General features: G+C 48.6%; 2 protein-coding genes across 3 annotated transcripts; both read left to right on the top strand.

Annotated features, from left to right (window-relative positions):
• The first annotated feature begins 1,634 nt into the window (after window positions 1-1,634).
• LOC115555524 (claudin-18-like) lies at window positions 1,635-6,411 on the top strand. Its single transcript, XM_030372424.1, has 5 exons — window positions 1,635-2,052; window positions 3,919-4,083; window positions 4,706-4,853; window positions 4,952-5,062; window positions 5,556-6,411. The coding sequence occupies exons 1-5, from the start codon at window positions 1,833-1,835 to the stop codon at window positions 5,695-5,697; spliced, it is 786 nt and encodes a 261-aa protein (XP_030228284.1). The 5' UTR covers window positions 1,635-1,832; the 3' UTR covers window positions 5,698-6,411.
• Window positions 6,412-6,978: 567 nt separating this feature from the next.
• On the top strand, window positions 6,979-13,994 carry hs2st1b (heparan sulfate 2-O-sulfotransferase 1b). 2 transcript variants are annotated; one of them, XR_003978881.1, is made up of 8 exons: window positions 6,980-7,692; window positions 8,298-8,536; window positions 9,158-9,243; window positions 9,543-9,681; window positions 10,480-10,577; window positions 10,825-10,982; window positions 12,306-12,647; window positions 12,687-13,994. XR_003978881.1 is itself a non-coding variant. In XM_030372420.1 (7 exons), exons 1-7 carry the CDS (start codon window positions 7,566-7,568, stop codon window positions 12,530-12,532), a joined length of 1,074 nt encoding a protein of 357 aa, XP_030228280.1. In that variant the 5' UTR covers window positions 6,979-7,565; the 3' UTR covers window positions 12,533-13,994. The 2 variants fall into 2 exon arrangements, 1 of the variants encoding a protein (XP_030228280.1); XM_030372420.1 differs by having other exon boundaries at window positions 6,979-7,692; window positions 12,306-13,994.
• Window positions 13,995-18,017: the final 4,023 nt, after the last annotated feature.

Here is an 18,017-nt window from a genome sequence, read left to right on the forward strand (position 1 = left end):
CTCTCCCCTACCCCAGGTAGGGGAGGGTTTGAGGGTGGGACCTCAGAGCTAGGAGGGATTTAATTGGCTCTCTGATTTGACTGGCAGGTGTTGAACCACTTTTTCGATAACAGTTGATTGTTGATGTAATGTCTTGCTGGAGACCTACTGTCTGCTCTTAGAAAAACACCAATCACTATCAATGACTCAGTATCACTTCCTCTACTCAAGTTCCTTTTTGATTTGAACTTCCGAAGAGTTAGGTATATATATAACCAATGCCTCGTGATTGATACTACTTTGATACTACATTTAGTCTAACTTTTTCAAATACACAGCAATTGACAGAAATATTACACATAAAATTACATTCTTATCATCATCATCATTTGTATTATCTGTTATACTGCCTAAATTATGCCTAAAGGTAAACTGGGGAAATGGGACTCAAACCAAGTGCCTTTGGGCTCGGAGTCAGAACTCCTTGATAGACTATCCCTGCCCTATTAAACCAATATAAGTGCTCCTCCAGTAAAGGATAAATCATTTAATAACCTTTCAGAAACACTGGAGTCATTTCTATTGCTACATTCATGATATGAAATGATCCCCTGTGATTGATCGATCAGCCTTTGGCCCTGATGGAGGGCGGTCTACGATCAAATGAAGAAACGCGGCCTAGTTTCGATGCAACGTACGCGAGTATCGGATGCTATCAGCATTTCAGCTCCACAATCATATCTGTGTTTGCTTTTCGGTTGGCTGTTGGCTGGTGGCTGAACAGTCAGACCACTCTGTCAATACTGTGGACTGCTACTGTTACTGCTGCGTATGACCACACACTGCCTCACACAGCAAGTGACTGGTGTACAAATATACTGCATCAAATGTGTTTTATAAACATAGTAGTTCTACTCTGTTGATATTGTGTATACGTACATTGTGAGTACTGTGTATTAATACACACACAGCCCAACACAACTAGGCCCCAGTGTAAGACTACCATACAACATGTGTACAGTGTGTTATAATAATAATATCAGAACAATAATAATAGTGATAATAATAATTAAATAGGAAGAAGAAAAATAAGTATTAATGAAAGTTGGACAACTCTGAATCTCAAATAGGAGAGAATAACAATATTACCCTCAGGATAAACAATTGATTATTTGAGTCATTAATCTCTACTAATACTTATACAGTCCTGTTCTATTTCCTGCCATTGTACATATTTCTGCCAACTCTTCCATGTTTACCTTCCCCCCAGCCGCCGATACCCATCCTTTATTCTTGACTTAAGGTATTGTATGTAACAGTACAATTGGAATACAATTCAACATTGCTCACTGTTTTGTGAACAGTTAAAGATTTGCACTTTTCATGATAAAACCACAAAAACGATTTTCTTTGGTGCAAACTTGTTTGTGTTCTACATACTCAGCTTTTAAATAACATTTCATCCTCCAAGGCCTGGCGCTCCTTTCACTGATTAAATGAATAAAAACACGCGTGAACGCCAATTTGAACATGTTTGGATAAAGGGGTTCGGGTAAACTAACATGGAGAGGTTTCTCTTCAGGCTGAAATGTTTTTATTTCAACACGTCACTCAGAAGCTGAAGAGGAAAAGTTGCAAGGAAACCCAGCGAAATATCAGATCCCAGATCGCTCCGCCCAGTGACTAAAGACGTTGGGTAAACACTTAGGGTCACAGCGAACGTCCTTCCCAATCCCCGCTGCACCAGTACCGCGTCCAGACGTTAAAAAACCTGCAGCAACGCAGCAGAGTCGCGCCTCATTTTAAGTGTTTTTATCCAGTTCTAACCCCAACGAGAGTCCAGAGAGTGCAGGATGGCAGCCACTCTGTGCCAGGTGATGGGCTTCATCCTGAGCCTGATCGGCGTGGCGGGGATGGTCGTGGCGACCGCAATGGACCCCTGGGCCACCCAGGACCTGATGGACAACCCCGTCACCTCCGTCTACATCTTCTCGGGCCTCTGGAAGGCCTGCGTCCGCCAGAGCTCCGGCTTCACCGAGTGCCGGCCGTACTTCACCATCATGGGGTTGCCAGGTACGCTTCCCTCGGTCCTCCACTCCTTCCCCTCTCCTGCTGCTCTCCCTCTACGCTTCGGTCTGGTAGCAGATGCTTTTATCTACCGAGACGTGCCAGGGGTTTAAGGTACATGCCGTAACGGTGCAGGTTTGGGTAGGGTCGTCTTGGTTAAGGAAGCAGGTCAGGCGGCAGACAACCTTTCTGCTGGGGTCAAACACCCCAATCAAAAGAATAGCTCTGACTACGTAGATCGCCACGGAATCAGCATGAGGTCGTATGTTCAGAGAGTCAGGCCTCGAGAAGGCCAGGCGCTGGTTGTGATGTTAGAATGTGTTTGAATGCGGCCTTGAGACGCATTCCACCAAAATGATAAAATAACCACAAAAAATGTGTTATTGTGAACGGTAGCAGAATACAGTTCCCCTTCAATTCTTTTAGGAGTGCCGCACCTCGTTCAAAATCGGTTATGGCCCCGCCCTTAATTATCAAACGCTCACAATGACGTTTCCGCGCCGTTTACCGAAACCGAGACAAAGAGAGCGGAGGTAAACATGATAAGAGCCGCTCCTTCCTCAGAGTACATATTGATAAGGATGTGGGGACTCCGGCCATTTCACTGCTCCCTGGCACCCACTCCACCACTCTGTGATCTAAGATGGCCGCCTCGATGATCCAGTTGATCGGGTTCATGTTGTCGGCCCTCGGCCTGTTCCTGATCTCGGCCGCGACCGTCATGGACATGTGGAGTTTGCAGGACCGCTCCGGGACCGTCATCACAAACTTCTTCACCTACTCGGGCCTCTGGGCCTCGTGCGTGGGAACGTCGTACGGCACCACCCAGTGCCGCCCCTACTTCACCATACTGGGACTGCCTGGTAGGTTTGACCATCAGAGGACCATCCTACCGGGAAGGCCTGGTCAGGTCTGATCTGTCAGGGGACAGTCCTACTGGGAAGGCCTGGTCAGGTCTGATCCGTCAGGGGACAGTCCTACTGGGAAGGCCTGGTCAGGTCTGATCCGTCAGGGGACAGTCCTACTGGGAAGGCCTGGTCAGGTCTGATACGTCTTGGGGACAGTCCTACTATAGCCTACCGGGACTGCCTGGTAAGGTTTGACGATGAGGGAGACAGTCCTACTATAGCCTACTGGGATGGCCTGGTAGGTTTGACCGTCAGGGGGGACAGTCCTACTATAGCCTACTGGGACGGCCTGGTAGGTTTGATCCAAAGGGACAGTGTTGTAAGGTCTGATCCGTAGGGAGGGTCTGGTCAGAACTCTTGAAGACAGCGTTCCTCCTCATGGATCTATTGGAACTAGAACATTTTAAGAAAGTGTTATTGGAGATCTATTGGATCTGCTTCATATTCTTTCTTTTGGAAACCTTTTCAAGGGCAGGAAGGTGCCGTAGGGTGGGATTCTGGGTGTGACTCCCAGCCCAAAGGCACTGGGTTCAAACCGTGATGTCTTCGCTCTACCAGCAGGCATCCATGAGATGTATCACCCCTAGATGCTCCTTGATGACCTGGCTCTGGATCCACTGTCATACTGAGAGTAAAGTCGTTTGGAAGCAGAGGCTTTCAAATGAGGGGAACCCTCACACTGAGGGTTGGACCAAAATAGAAAATACATCGTTCAATCGTCAATCATTCAATCGTTTCCTCTCTTTTACATTTATTACTTCATTGAGGTATCAGCGCTAGGTTAAATAAAACAGAGAAGTCGAATTGCATTTAATTCGGCTTTTGTTTTTGAAAAAACATCTATTTCCGTCACCCTTTAACATATTTAAAGTATTCTACCCCAAGCCGACATTTTTGTTTTAACCGTTGACCGTTGACGTCTGACTATAAACGTTAACCTATATGCGTTGACCTTTGACCCCAGCGCTGCTGCAGGCGGTGCGAGCGTTGATGATCGTGGGCATTATCCTGGGCGCCATCGGCTGCCTGGTCGCCATCTTCGCCCTGAAGTGTCTGAAGATGGGCAACATGGAGGACAACATCAAGGCCACCATGACGCTGGCCGCCGGGATCCTCAACCTGCTGGCCGGTATACCTCCTGGCTGCTCTGCCGCCATTTTGTTTGAATAATTAGCAATTATTCGCCGAAGGCTCCGTGAATAGTGGGGAATAGCCCCCCGAGACCGAAGAGCTCGGGGGGCTATTCCCCACTATTCACGGAGCCTGAGGTGGATGATTGTTTTAGTATATGCTACACGTGAACACTCCAAACATATTCAAGATAACACTTTTTGCCGGGATTCATTTGTTTTTATTGGCGTTTTATTTGTTTTTATTACCGTGACGAGACGACCGTCACGCAATATCCCGAGTTTGAGATCTCAATCGTGGGATATTGCCCAATATCCCGAGATAGCGAACCAATCAATTTGAGCATTTTAGGAGGTTCACGTGTAGCATATACTAATCATAGTTATAGTGCTACAAACCATTTGTAGGTTTTTATCGCGCATGCAAATATAAAGAATGTATCGCACACAAGAAGACAAACGATGTGGATTTGAGTTTGAGATCAACATGATAAAAGTAAATCAGTTTGAACTAGAAATGACGATAGAATCGATTTAAACGAAGACCCTCATGGTATTGATTAACACACTCTTGTTCATCAATTAAGGCATTCTTAATTGTTGTTGATCTTTGCCGTGCAGGTGTGTGTGGGATTGCGGGCGTGTCGGCCTTCGCTAACCTCATCGTGCAGAGCTTCCGGTTCAACAACTACGCCGAGGGGGGTTTCAGCCTCGGGGGAGGGGGGGGCATGGGGGGGGTGAGCGGGATGGGCGGCGGCCTCCGGCCACAGTAAGCTCTGTTTCACTTTCTGTATCCGGTCGCATCTGAAGCCGCGATGGCTGTTATGTTCTTTCATTCGTCATTGATTTGTTGATGTGTCCGTTCAGGTACACGTTTGGCCCCGCCCTCTTTGTGGGCTGGATAGGGTCGGCCATCTTGGTTATTGGCGGCGTCCTGATGTGTCTGGCCTGCCGTGGAATGGTCTCCGAGGACAAACGGTAATTATTAGTCAATAAAAACCAAGGGATTGACTTAATTGTACTCAAATCGTCTTCGTTCCTTTGCGAGTGTTTTTCCACTGATTCATCGTCATGGTGGGAAAAATGACGTAGGCCTACACTTTGTACTTTCAAACGATATATAATAATTCATAATAATATGAATTACGTTATAAGCCATCCACAAGCAGTTAGTAAAAGCTGGATTTGACATGAAATACGCATTAGGCCTACTTATATCGTAGATGTCAGACTTTGAAGACTTAGTTCAACATTTGAATCATAAATCATCAGAATCATTCAACATGTTTGATAAATATATATAATGTTAAGCCCTCTGAGACTACCTGGGATTAAGGGCTATACAAATACAATTGAATTTAATTAATTGAATGGATTTGATTTATAAGGAACTAAAGGTATTATGAAGTGTTACCAAAAGGGTATAAACTCTGTCCACCCGTAACATCGAGTCTCTCCGTGTCCGCCGCAGGTACGACGGGACCGCCTACAAAGCAGCGTCTACCCAGCGGACCGGGTACCGCCCTGAGGTGAGGAACCACCCCATCTACAACGCCTCCTACAAGACCCACAGCGTGGAGGGCAAGCAGAACCAGAGGTTCGACTACGTCTAGCGGGCAGAGCCCCTACAGAGCGCAGAACGGATTCCCCTCACCTTCCACCAGCGGGATTCGAGTTGCGATCGGGACCCAACATGGGTCTGTTGGTGTTTCGGTTGAATAACCCCCGCTGCAAACTCCTAACCCAAACTCCATGCTCTCTGCAGTCTGTCAAGGTCCACAATGATCTGCTTGTGAAAGACCAAACATCCATCCTCACCGTATCCCTGGCAACCAATGAATGCCCTCTATCTTGTTCTTTTGTCGCTGAAATCTTGGTTGTTGTGGCCACATTATTAACAGAACAAATCGTTTTGGTGAAGTGATGTTTCGGGGGCCATTTTAAAAGTGTTATGAGGGGTAGCCTACTTAATGTTTTTGTTTTAAATATTCCTCCATCTACATAAAAGTGTATTCCCCATTTTCTGATATATAAAACCTTTCTTTTATATCCTATGAATCTATGTTGATATAAATTAGGCCTACTTTATTCTCCGTGTTTTGACTGAATGTTTTCCTTTGTTCGACTTAATCGTTGAAACTCGTTGGTCGTGTTTGACGGACTGTATACCTTTTCTCAAAAGTTATTTTCTAGTTTCAACTTGACTTTAAACTGTAGCTAACCGTGTAATTACTGTTGGATTAGCAGTTTATAATGGAGTTGTTGGTTGGTTGTGTTTCTGATGTGTGTGTTACAATAAATATAAATAATAAATATGGAAACAATAATAGTGACAATATGTCACTATCTTTAAGGCCTATCCAAGGAGAATGAGAATAGCACACACTTTCTGTCTCTCACACACACACACGCACACACACACACACACACACACACACACACACACACACACACACACACACACACACACACACACACAAAGGATTATGTTTGCTCGGCAGTCAAGCTATGTGTTTGTATCAGAGTATTTTAAGCTGCACGCTAAATGGTGCATTTTATCCTTTATTTAATTTCAATTTGGAATTTGAGAGGGTGAATTTTCAGCGTAAAAGCCAATTGAGCACTTATATTTTGAACATGACCTAGAAATGTAGAAGATTTTATTTCTGTGAATATTGGAAACTCATCCACCCGGGACGCATTGAAGGTCTCTTGGATCTTGTCCTCGATTAACCGTTTGATTCTCTTGCCCAAACTTCTGGCGCCATCTGGTTGCTGAACGCCTGTAGTGTCGAATGTGTGACGTTGCATTTCTCCAACAATGCATTGCGAATCGGAAAAAGAAACACATGTTTAAAAGTAAAAAACCAACCAGACTACAAAAAGGCGTGACTATCAATCTTAGGAGCAGTTTAGAACCGTGATGAACCGTGATGGTTGGCCACAAGTTGTCCCAAAGCGAATACTTCCCCGCATCCCAAACGGACCCAAATCCACCAGTGGTGCGTTCAAGTCATCTGGGACTGAAGACAGCAATGGTACCGTTTCCCGTTCTTTACAACTTGAAAATGTCAATGCATGATGAAGCCGCTTAACGGAAGCACTTATCCGACCCTTCAGGAAGACAACAATTCCTAGTCGCAATTACCAGTTTACATGTGGCAACGTAAACAGCGCTTACAAGCCGGAAGTATCATCACCGTGAGTTCCTCGAACGCAGCATTAAAGCCTCACGTCGCGGACTGGACGCGCACGAATACCAGCTGAAGTCGGGTCGAGTACTTCGGTAACTCATCTACTGCTGTATGTTTGGTCAGAAGTAAACACGAGACACTCGGTAGCTTATTAGTTAAAGTTCCGTCCAAGACGAGTTTTTCCGTGTTGTGGTCCCGGTCCCGTGATCAGACCAGTGAGTCCAGGCTCCTGCTAGGCACTTCGGACCCTGGCCTCCCAGCGGGACCAGGGCATGGTGTGAGGACTGATGATGGGGCTCCTCCGGACCATGATGCCGCATAAGGTCCAGCTCCTGGCCGTCCTGGCGTTCGGACTGGCGCTGCTCTTCATGGAGAACCAGATCCAGAGAATAGAGGAGTCCAGAGAGGTCCTGGGTGAGGGGAACTCAACACATTCATCTGGCGATCAAAGCACAGACACACAGACGCACACACACACACACACACACACACACACACACACACACACACACACACACACACACACACACACACACACACTCTTTATCGACAAATGCACACACTTTATATAGGCACACACACACACACACACACACACACACACACACACACACACACACACACACACACACACACACACACACACAGTCTCGATAACTTGCTTAACTGCAGTAAAGCAAGCAGTATTTAACTTGTATATTATGTACACATATCCAGGGACACTCTTTCATCTTTGTTGGTATAACCCAATGCATCCATAAAAGAGATTATCATTAATTTGCATTGTGCTCAATGACATGCATTTGCTGGCTGCAGCACGTTTTGGTGTTGAACAGCTTGTTAAGATGTTTAAAGTGAGTCAAGCCTCCCATAAATCAAGAATAAAGTAGGATATGGTCATACCAAACACATAAACATGGTTTGGGTAGTTTACAATGCCTCCCCCTCCTGGCCTCTTTGAGAACTGCACTCTGACTCCTATGAAGCCCCGCCTTCATAACGGAACCGTGTTGTTCCAGAGCGAACCATGGCCCGGCACGAGGGGGCGGAGTCGGAGCCGCGGAAGGGCGGGGCCGGGGGTCAGGTGACCCCGTCTCTGAGCGAGGCGGACGACGTGGTGGTCATCTACAACCGCGTGCCCAAGACAGGAAGCACCTCCTTCACCAACATCGCCTACGACCTCTGTGGGAGGAACGGCTTCCACGTGCTGCACATCAACACCTCCAAGAACAACCCCGTGCTGTCCCTGCAGGACCAGGTGAGCCTCTGGTGTCCTACCTGGACCAGGTGAGGTCCTACCTGGACCAGGTGAGCCTCTGGTCCTCTTACCTGGACCAGGTGAGCCTCTGGTGGCCCTACCTGGACCAGGTGAGGTCCTACCTGGACCAGGTGAGCCTCTGGTGCTCATACCTGGACCAGGTGAGCCTGTGATCCTCTTACCTGGACCAGGTGAGGTCCTACCTGGACCAGGTGAGCCTCGGGGGGTCCTACCTGGAACAGGTGAGGTCCTACCTGGACCAGGTCAGCCTCTAGGGGTCCTACCTGGACCAGGTGAGCCTCGGGGGGTCCTACCTGGACCAGGTGAGCCTCTGTTTCTCCCACCTGGATCCACTTCTGGTATCACAATATATCTATTATTATTAATCTGTCTTATATCAGTCATAGTTGATCTACGCTATTTTCCAGAGCCACTTACAGGGGCTTTACTTACATCACGTTAAAGAGCAGGATGAGGTTAGTTCATTAGTGTCATGTTTGTTGTTGTTGACTTCATGAGCTGAACGGACTCCCTGAAGGAAGAGGTTCATACTTCCTGGGCTGTTGTCGATGTCTCCTGAGATCTCCTGTGCTGCGTCTGACGTGTTTCCATTGTCGTCAGGTGCGTTTCGTACACAACGTCACCTCGTGGAGCGAGATGAAACCGGCCTTCTACCACGGCCACGTCGTCTACCTGGACTTCTCCAAGTGAGTCTCCTTATTCTCTACCTCCTCCTCCTCCTTCTCCTCCCCCTCCTCCTCCTAGCTAACTGTGTTGTACGGGGAATGGGTTAACCTAGTGATTGTTAGTGCTTGGCACTTGGTCCTATGAACCTCCTCAGTGTACCGACAGAGATATATTGTTGTTTCTCTTTCTTCTGACAAATGTCCTTATTCTAAATCGCTCTGGATCAAAGCGTCTGCCCAATGCTGTGAATGTAAATGTAGATGGTGCAGGCTTTGAGCGTAAGTGCAGGAAGTGAGCCGGGTTGTTGTCTGTGCTCCAGGTACGGCGCGGAGGGTAAGCCCACGTACGTCAACGTGGTGCGTGACCCCGTGGAGCGGCTGGTCTCCTACTACTACTTCCTGCGCTTCGGAGACGACTACCGGCCCGGACTGCGGCGCCGGAAGCAGGGCGACAAAAAGGTCCTCGCTCGGAGATCGAGATTGAGAGTCGTGACTTTAGGGAACACCCCGGAGGGGGGGCTCCTCTGTTACAGCAGCAGTGGGAACCACAGGATATAGAGAAATTCAGTAAAAACACAGGAGTGCTGAGGGAAACAGGAATAGATGATAGAGTAAATGCTAAAGTAAGGACAAACGGAACAAACCGAACAAACAGTCAAAATGATTAAGTGCCAGTAGTTCACATTTATATAATCACAGTATATTAGAGTGTGCAAACTTCTTGTTAAGTCTGTGATGATGGTCCTTTCACAATATATAACCACTCCAGTGACATAATTGATAACTATCTCTAACTATCTATGTAGCATAATATTAATTTATTTTGATGGTGTACTAAAGTGAGGTTCACTTGTGCGTTGTGCGTTCCAGACGTTTGATGAGTGCGTGCTAATGTGTGCGTTGTGCGTTCCAGACGTTTGATGAGTGCGTGTTAATGTGTGCGTTGTGCGTTCCAGACGTTTGATGAGTGCGTGTTAATGTGTGCGTTGTGCGTTCCAGACGTTTGATGAGTGCGTGTTAATGTGTGCGTTGTGCGTTCCAGACGTTTGATGGGTGCGTGTTAATGTGTGCGTTGTGCGTTCCAGACGTTTGATGAGTGCGTGTTAATGTGTGCGTTGTGCGTTCCAGACGTTTGATGGGTGCGTGTTAATGTGTGCGTTGTGCGTTCCAGACGTTTGATGAGTGCGTGTTAATGTGTGCGTTGTGCGTTCCAGACGTTTGATGAGTGCGTGTTAATGTGTGCGTCGTGCGTTCCAGACGTTTGATGAGTGCGTGGCCAGCGGGGGGCCGGACTGCGCTGCGGAGAAGCTCTGGCTCCAGATTCCCTTCTTCTGCGGACATCATTCAGAGTGCTGGTGAGATACCCTTACCTTAAACCTTACCTTAACCTTACCTTAACTCTCCCCATTACTCTCAACTCAACGCTTAACTTAACAGTAACTGGACGTTGCACCCCTTAACCCTGACCTGGTGTCGGTGTGGTGGACCTTAACCCTGACCTTAACCCTGACCTGTCGGTGTGGTGGTCCTTACCCCGGCCCTCATGGTGTGGTGGTCCTTACCCCTCACCTTAACCCCGGCCCTGTCGGTGTGGTCCCCCAGGACAGTGGGTAGCCGCTGGGCCCTGGAGACGGCCAAGGCCAACCTGGTGAGGCAGTACCTGCTGGTGGGGCTGACGGAGGAGCTGGAGGACTTTGTGATGATCCTGGAGGCCGTGCTGCCGCGCTTCTTCAGGGGAGCCACACAGCTCTACAGGACGGGTACACGCACACACAGTAAACACTAGACACACACGCGCACACGCAGGTACGCACGCACACACACACACACACACAGACACAGACACAGACACAGACACACACACACACACACACACACACACACACACACACACACTAGACACACGCATGCACGCACAGGTACACACACACACAGTTGTTAGATTGCATATAACATGTTTGCATCTTTGGCAAGGTCTTAACTTCTTTTCTTAGGCATAACTGTCTGTCTGTCCCGTCCTCAACACGTATTGGCTTCACTATGAGCTCAGCTCAACCTGACACTCCAGAGGGGAGAATGACGACTGTCTTTAAACTGGCAGATAAAGTTGCTGCATTTAAAGCCAAGCTTGATTTTGTGGGGACGACGAGTGAACAGGGGAGTATTCGATATGTTCCAAACATTAGTGGGGATTTTGGGAAAGACTGAGGCAGGCCCCATTCTCTCGCAGCTGGTTCGCGATCACCTTGTTGCGCTTTCAAATGAATTCGAACGTTACTTCCCATCCTCCAAAGATCCACGGCGAACGAATGAGTCGATCCGCAACCCATTTGTAAATGTCCCGAATCACTTGTCAGTGCAGGAGGAAGATCAAATGATCGAAATTGCTAATGATGGTGGTCTTAAAAGTGTGTTTGAGCAAACCTCTCTGGCGGGTTTTTGGATCAAAACCAAAGCGGAGTATCCCAAGATATCCATAAAAGCGCTGAAAACGTTGCTTCCATTTCCCACCACGTACCTATGCGAGGCCGGGTTTTTGGCAATGACTGCATCTAAAACAAAATTGCGCAATCGATTGGACATTTCAAACACGCTAAGGGTGTCACTGTCTTCCATCACCCCCAGATGGAATCTTCTTGTTGCAGGGAAACAGGCACAGGGCTCCCACTGATTAAAATGAATTGTAGCCTATTCTGAGGCCTCACAAACGCACGTTAAGTTCCCTTACTGACATTTTGTGTTGTACATGTTTACACTTGATAGATGTTACTTACTACTTCAAGTTGACGTTCTTTTTTTTAAGAGTTTGTTGCCTTCACTGTTCATAAATAACTGGAACTAGTTATTTTAAATGAATGCATGCACAATACTATACGAATTGGCACCCTCTGCGCAACATAACCCAACCCCCCCCCCCCCCGCGGTCCGTGAAATTTTTTGGAGAATCAAACCGGTCCTTGGTGCTGAAACGGTTGGGGACCCCTGGTCTAACGGTTGGGGACCCCTGGTCTAACGGTTGGGGACCCCTGGTCTAACGGTTGGGGACCCCTGGTCTAACGGCCCGTCTCCTGTGCGGCCCTCAGGTAAGAAGTCCCACCTGCGTAAGACCAGCGAGAAGAAGCCCCTGGCCCCGGAGACGCTCTCCCGCCTGCGGCAGTCGGAGGTCTGGAAGATGGAGAACGAGTTCTACCTGTTCGCTCAGGACCACTTCCACTTCGTCCGCGACCACGCCGTGCGGGAAAAGGACGGCGTGGTCTCCGTCCTGCCCCAGAGCTTCTTCTACGAGAAGATCTACCCCAAGGTCAGCTAGCCCAGCCGGGCAGGGCTGGGGCCGGGGCCCGGGGCCGGGCTTGGGCACGGACCCTGTCAGGTTAATGCTAACCGTTCGTGCCCAAGCCCGGCCCGGCCCCTAGGACACGGCTCTGGTCCAGTGAATGATCCCACCGGGGAGAGACATGGCTCTGGTCTGAGCGGTGAGCGCCAAACAGTGGCCTTCACATGGATCTACGGGTTACAAAGAGGAGGAGCGCCCAGGAGGCTTCATGCTCTGGTCTGAGGAAGAGGAGAGAACATCTGCGTGAGGAGCCGGTAGGAGACGAGGTGGGAGGTAAAGGGTTAGAGGGCTGGGGGTCCCACTCGACTGGGGTCGGGAATTTGAGCTTTGGCGTCATTGGTCAGAGATCGGTCTCCATGTTGCAGAAGGAGTTGTTCTCCTCACAAGCTGCTCTTGTGTTAGAAAGCAGCCGAGCTGAACCCATCGTTGAAGCTCACTGAGAGCTCGGTGTTCAGCTGAACTCTTGAAGCTGGCTCACTGAGAGCTCGGTGTTCAGCTGAACTCTTGAAGCTGGCTCGCTGAGAGCTCGGTGTTCAGCTGAACTCTTGAAGCTGGCTCGCTGAGCGCTCGGTGTTCAGCTGAACTCTTGAAGCTGGCTCGCTGAGCGCTCGGTGTTCAGCTGAACTCTTGAAGCTGGCTCGCTGAGCGCTCGGTGTTCAGCTGAACTCTTGAAGCTGACTCGCTGAGAGCTCGGTGTTCAGCTGAACTCTTGAAGCTGGCTCGCTGAGAGCTCGGTGTTCAGCTGAACTCTTGAAGCTGGCTCGCTGAGCGCTCGGTGTTCAGCTGAACTCTTGAAGCTGGCTCGCTGAGAGCTCGGTGTTCAGCTGAACTCTTGAAGCTGGCTCGCTGAGAGCTCGGTGTTCAGCTGAACTCTTGAAGCTGGCTCGCTGAGAGCTCGGTGTTCAGCTGAACTCTTGAAGCTGGCTCGCTGAGCGCTCAGAGTTCTGGTTCGGTTATTTTCTGGCCGCTCCCCCTCCAAACAGGTTCAGGGTTTTCTTAATGCTGGAGCTGCCATCTTGTTTTTCTATGCCGTCTTTACACTTTGAGCTTAACCCCTAATGTTCACGCGCCAATAATTAGAATGATGGGGGAAGTATCAAGGGATTGTTCGTGAGCAGCGTTAGCATGCAGTGTTGAATATATATATATATATATTCCTGGGACCAATTTAGAGCGATGAAGTGACGTTTTGACCCCTTCATCCCCCGCTCTGTGGGCAGTAGATAACCACCTCACCGTTCCTGTCACAGTGTTGGTTCAGTTTGGTTTTATGTTTGTGTTTCCGCGTCGATTGAGACATATCATTGACACGAGTTGCTGGAGATTTTTAACCTTTGACCTTTGAAATGTGCACTTGACTGTTCATTTGCTGCACTATTCTGTAACACAGCTAATAAACTAATGTTGCATTTGTGAATGCAGCTCTTTGACGAATGAATCGAGATTATTATATTATACAACATTCCATCTTCTTGGAACTTCCCGTTTGGAATCCACTAAACATAAATATATCGTTACATTTATGGGTTATTGTAACTGGAGAATTTGAATATGCAGGATATAATTGAGTAAACTTCAGGGTCTAAAAGTCCCTTAGCACACCTGAGGAGATTTGTAAGGGTTTTCACTGGAGCTTATTTTAATAATTAAATGTGCTTGTTTAGATTAAACATGTATACAGATGCATAAACAAATATATATTTATACATAAATACATAAAGATACATAAATAAAGATATGAATATATATATATAAATATAACTAAAGACATGTGTCATGCATACATCTGCATATATATATGTTTATATAAAGATATAAAACATACGTGTATTTACACATATATACGCATGCATCCATCTTTGTTAGTAACTAGGTCACACAGCACTACTGCAGTTGTGATCAACTTGGATCGTCCAGCCCCACGTGGTCCACTGAATGAGGACCACGCACACTACTGACTGAGTGCACCCCGTTACCCCCCAATCCCGTTACCCCCTAGTCCCGTTCCCTTCTGTAGGACGGGGACTGAGAGGGGTGCGTGCGTGCGTGCGTGCGTGCGCGTGTGCGTGTACGTGCGTGTGTGTGTATGTGTGTGTCAGTAGGGGGGCGTGGGCCCACCCCCCTCCCGCTCTGATCCGCTGTGGACACAAGGAGAACCGACCCATCTGAGGAACTAGAACGTAATTAGCGGTTTGGAGCTGCAGGCGTATTGCAGCCCTGCTTCATTAGCACGATGAATACAGTGCGATAATGACTTATTCTCAATTAAAAACGCCCGCGCACACTATTGATTGTGGCTGATTAGCTTGAAGGTTAATTAGCAGCAGCAGATTTCACGAGGGTACCCTGATTTACTGCACACTTTAGGAACCCGTGTTTGTTTGCTCTCCTAATCCAACGGTGCAGATGTTGGTTGGAAACGCTTCGGCTTCTCCGCTATTTTCTTTTTACCACAAACAAAACTAATTCAATTTGTGAATTATATATATTGTTACTTCACGAAGTATAGTAAATGCTTGTTTTTTGTATATTCCAATGGTGATATGTTGGTTTGATTGTGGTAGTCAGCGTTATACTAGACTCTACACAGAGTTTATGTCTGATGTGATGCGCTGAACCCAAGCGGCCACCAGGGGGCGCCGTGGCGCCTCTGGACGAGGCCGCAGCGACTCACTGACTGTTACTGTTACGCACCTGGACCGAGCCAAACGGAACAAACTAGGAGCGCATTACCATTACGCACAGACATTACCCCATTAGATATAGTTGGCTCTCAGGCCTAGCGGACCGCTATAAATAGAGTCACTTGGTCTCGGAAAATATGTGCAGCACCTGCATAATGACACCCCCGAAATTAATTCAGGCGGGGAGTGTAAATTGAGCACCGTGTTCAGTGAGGGGAAATGGGGGCTTTTTCATGATGTGTCCATTAGCGCTGTTTTCACCCAAAACTCAAACACAAAAAAGGTTTCTCCGTGGATGTAATATAACGCATCTAAACACGGGTGGGGTGCGGCATGATTTACCCCAAACACTACCTCTTTTAGTCAATCGAAGTTAGGGAAACCGCGGTGTTTTAGGGGGATGACTTCGCGATAAGAGAGGAAACTGCGTGTTTCTCAGAATCTCGAGGTTGTTTGACCTCGGGATAGATTTCTCTCCGCTGCTCCACAAAGCAACCGGAGCAGAGCGGAGAAGCCCGGAGTGAGTCCACAGGCCCCAACATTACCACATCATAACACTGTGTGCGTGCCTGCACACACACACACACACACACACACACACACACACACACACACACACACACACACACACACACACACACACACACACACACACACACACACACACACACACACACACACACACACACACACGGTGCCGGAGAGCAGGTGAGATGGTGCTCGCACACGGCAGCGGGCCAGGCCGGGCAGCCAGCTCCTGACATTCTGACTATAATTAAGTCTGGCACGGACGGCGGCGGAGAGGGAGAGCCCGGAGCGAACATCATGGAGTCTCCACGGCAGGAAGCACAGAGATGTTAGCTCTGATCAATGGCTGGTAATCCGCCCGCACTACAATAAGCTCCGCGGCAGGTTTCAAAAGGCTATGTTGAATTAATTATTGCGTGATAAATGTATATATTTTACGATGCGTAATATATATATTTTAGATAGGCCTATTGATTGAATATAATTTAACCTAGGGATATTTTCAAAACATCACACTGAAATCAGTGTGATGTTTTAATGATGTTTTTGTGTGTGTGTGTGTGTGTGTGTGTGTGTGTGTGTGTGTGTGGGGGGGGGGCTGGGGGGTCAGAACATAATGTAACAGCATTCAGGAGCATGGAACAAAGCGGGGGGGCTGACCTCAAACAGAAAACTGTGATACTCTTAATTAGACTGAAGCATGTTTCACCTTGGTGGATCTCTCTCTCTCTCTCTCTCTCTCTCTCTCTCTCTCTCTCTCTCTCCCTTCATCTCTCTCCCTTTGCTCACTCTATTCCACTGCCTGCTCTCCCTCCCCCCCCCCCCCCCACTCTCTCCTCTCACACTGGGGCCTTTTTCTCCTCTGTCACCATGAGGGAGGAGAGAGAGGTAGAGAGAGACAGAGGTGAGAGAGGAGAGAGAGAGAGAGAGGACAGAGTAGGAGAGAGGAGAATGCAATCAGTGGTTCAGAGCGTGTCTATTGTGGAGTGTGGCTGATGAGTTTCCCAGAGCAGATAATAGATTAAATTATTTACCCTCCCCCTCCTCCCCCCTGCATTGTGTGGAGGCAGGGAGGCAGGGAGGCTGAAGGCCACGATCACTCGCTGTCTTTCACAGATCTAATTTTTCTAATTAGTGCTTGAATGCGGTGCCCCCCCCCCACCCCCCACCCCCCCTCCCCCCCCTCAGCCATAGTGCTCTTTTGTGACATACATTCCATGAGGCGGTCATGTGACCCTGTGGAAGAGGAGCCTCCACTTCCTTCATTGGCTGCACGGGCGCCGACCTAACAGCATAATAAGCGGCGTTTCTTTAATGGAGGGCGGTAGAGCGAGGCTCCGCCCCCGGCCGCCGTGGTGGTGGACCAGCGTGGGCTCATGGGGGATTCAACTGGTTTCTCTGAACACCACCAGTGCTCCCACTTGTCCATGGTTGCAGGACGTGTGGTGTTTAAACCAGGGGGGACGACTCAGCGGGAGAGTCTGGGGGTTAGACGAAGGTAGTGGTCAATGGTCAGGTGGTCGCACACCTCAGAGACACACTAGGCTGGTGGTGGAGTGGTGTCTGGACTGGACTATTACCCAGACCCAGAACCTCATTATGGGGTGTAATGGACTACACACAGAGCCTAATTATGATGTGTACTCGACTACACCCAGACCCTAATTATGATGTGTTACGGACTATACCCAGAACCTCATTATAGGGTGTAATGGACTACACCCAGACCCTAATTATGATGTGTAATGGACTATACCCAGACCCTCATTGTGATGTGTACTGGAATACACCCAGAACCTCATTATGGTGAACTGCAGGGGTATCACTTTTCTGCTCAGAGTCTAGACCCCGAGATTAGTGACAGTTGACCTGGACTGGTCAACAATCAATGATCATTATACAAGCTGGTCTGCTCCAGGGTGGCATTGGTGAGCCGTGGCTATGTTGGTGGACCAGGATCTTGGGTCTCTGTAGACCTGGCCTGGGGGTGTCTGTAGGCAGGGCCTATGGGTCTGGGTAGGCCAAACCTGGGGTTCTCTGAGGACCAGGTCTTGGGTCTTGGTGGACCAGGACTGGGGTGTTGGTGGACCAGGACTGGGGTGTTGGTGGACCAGGACTGGGGTGTTGGTGGACCGGCTCTGGGGGTCTTGGTGGACCAGGATTGGGGTGGTGGTGTGCCGGTTCTGGGGTGTGCTAGGCCGTCCTCCGCTGGCCCCTGGCGCTGCTGACAAAGGCTCCATTGAGGAGAC

Source organism: Gadus morhua, chromosome 12 (genome assembly GCF_902167405.1).
Source record: "Gadus morhua chromosome 12, gadMor3.0, whole genome shotgun sequence".
Taxonomy (NCBI): Eukaryota; Metazoa; Chordata; class Actinopteri; order Gadiformes; family Gadidae; genus Gadus; species Gadus morhua.

What these genes read in the sequence shown, in the direction of transcription:
- LOC115555524 (XM_030372424.1), top strand. Translation starts at nt 1,833, where the DNA reads ATGGCAGCCACTCTGTGCCAGGTGATGGGCTTCATCCTGAGCCTGATC. An exon ending in CACCATCATGGGGTTGCCAG is followed by an intron (nt 2,053 to 3,918) that starts GTACGCTTCCCT and finishes CTTTGACCCCAG; the next exon opens with CGCTGCTGCAGGCGGTGCGA. An exon ending in ATGGTCTCCGAGGACAAACG is followed by an intron (nt 5,063 to 5,555) that starts GTAATTATTAGT and finishes TGTCCGCCGCAG; the next exon opens with GTACGACGGGACCGCCTACA.
- hs2st1b (XM_030372420.1), top strand. Translation starts at nt 7,566, where the DNA reads ATGATGGGGCTCCTCCGGACCATGATGCCGCATAAGGTCCAGCTCCTG. An exon ending in GGAGTCCAGAGAGGTCCTGG is followed by an intron (nt 7,693 to 8,297) that starts GTGAGGGGAACT and finishes GTGTTGTTCCAG; the next exon opens with AGCGAACCATGGCCCGGCAC. An exon ending in TGCTGTCCCTGCAGGACCAG is followed by an intron (nt 8,537 to 9,157) that starts GTGAGCCTCTGG and finishes CATTGTCGTCAG; the next exon opens with GTGCGTTTCGTACACAACGT.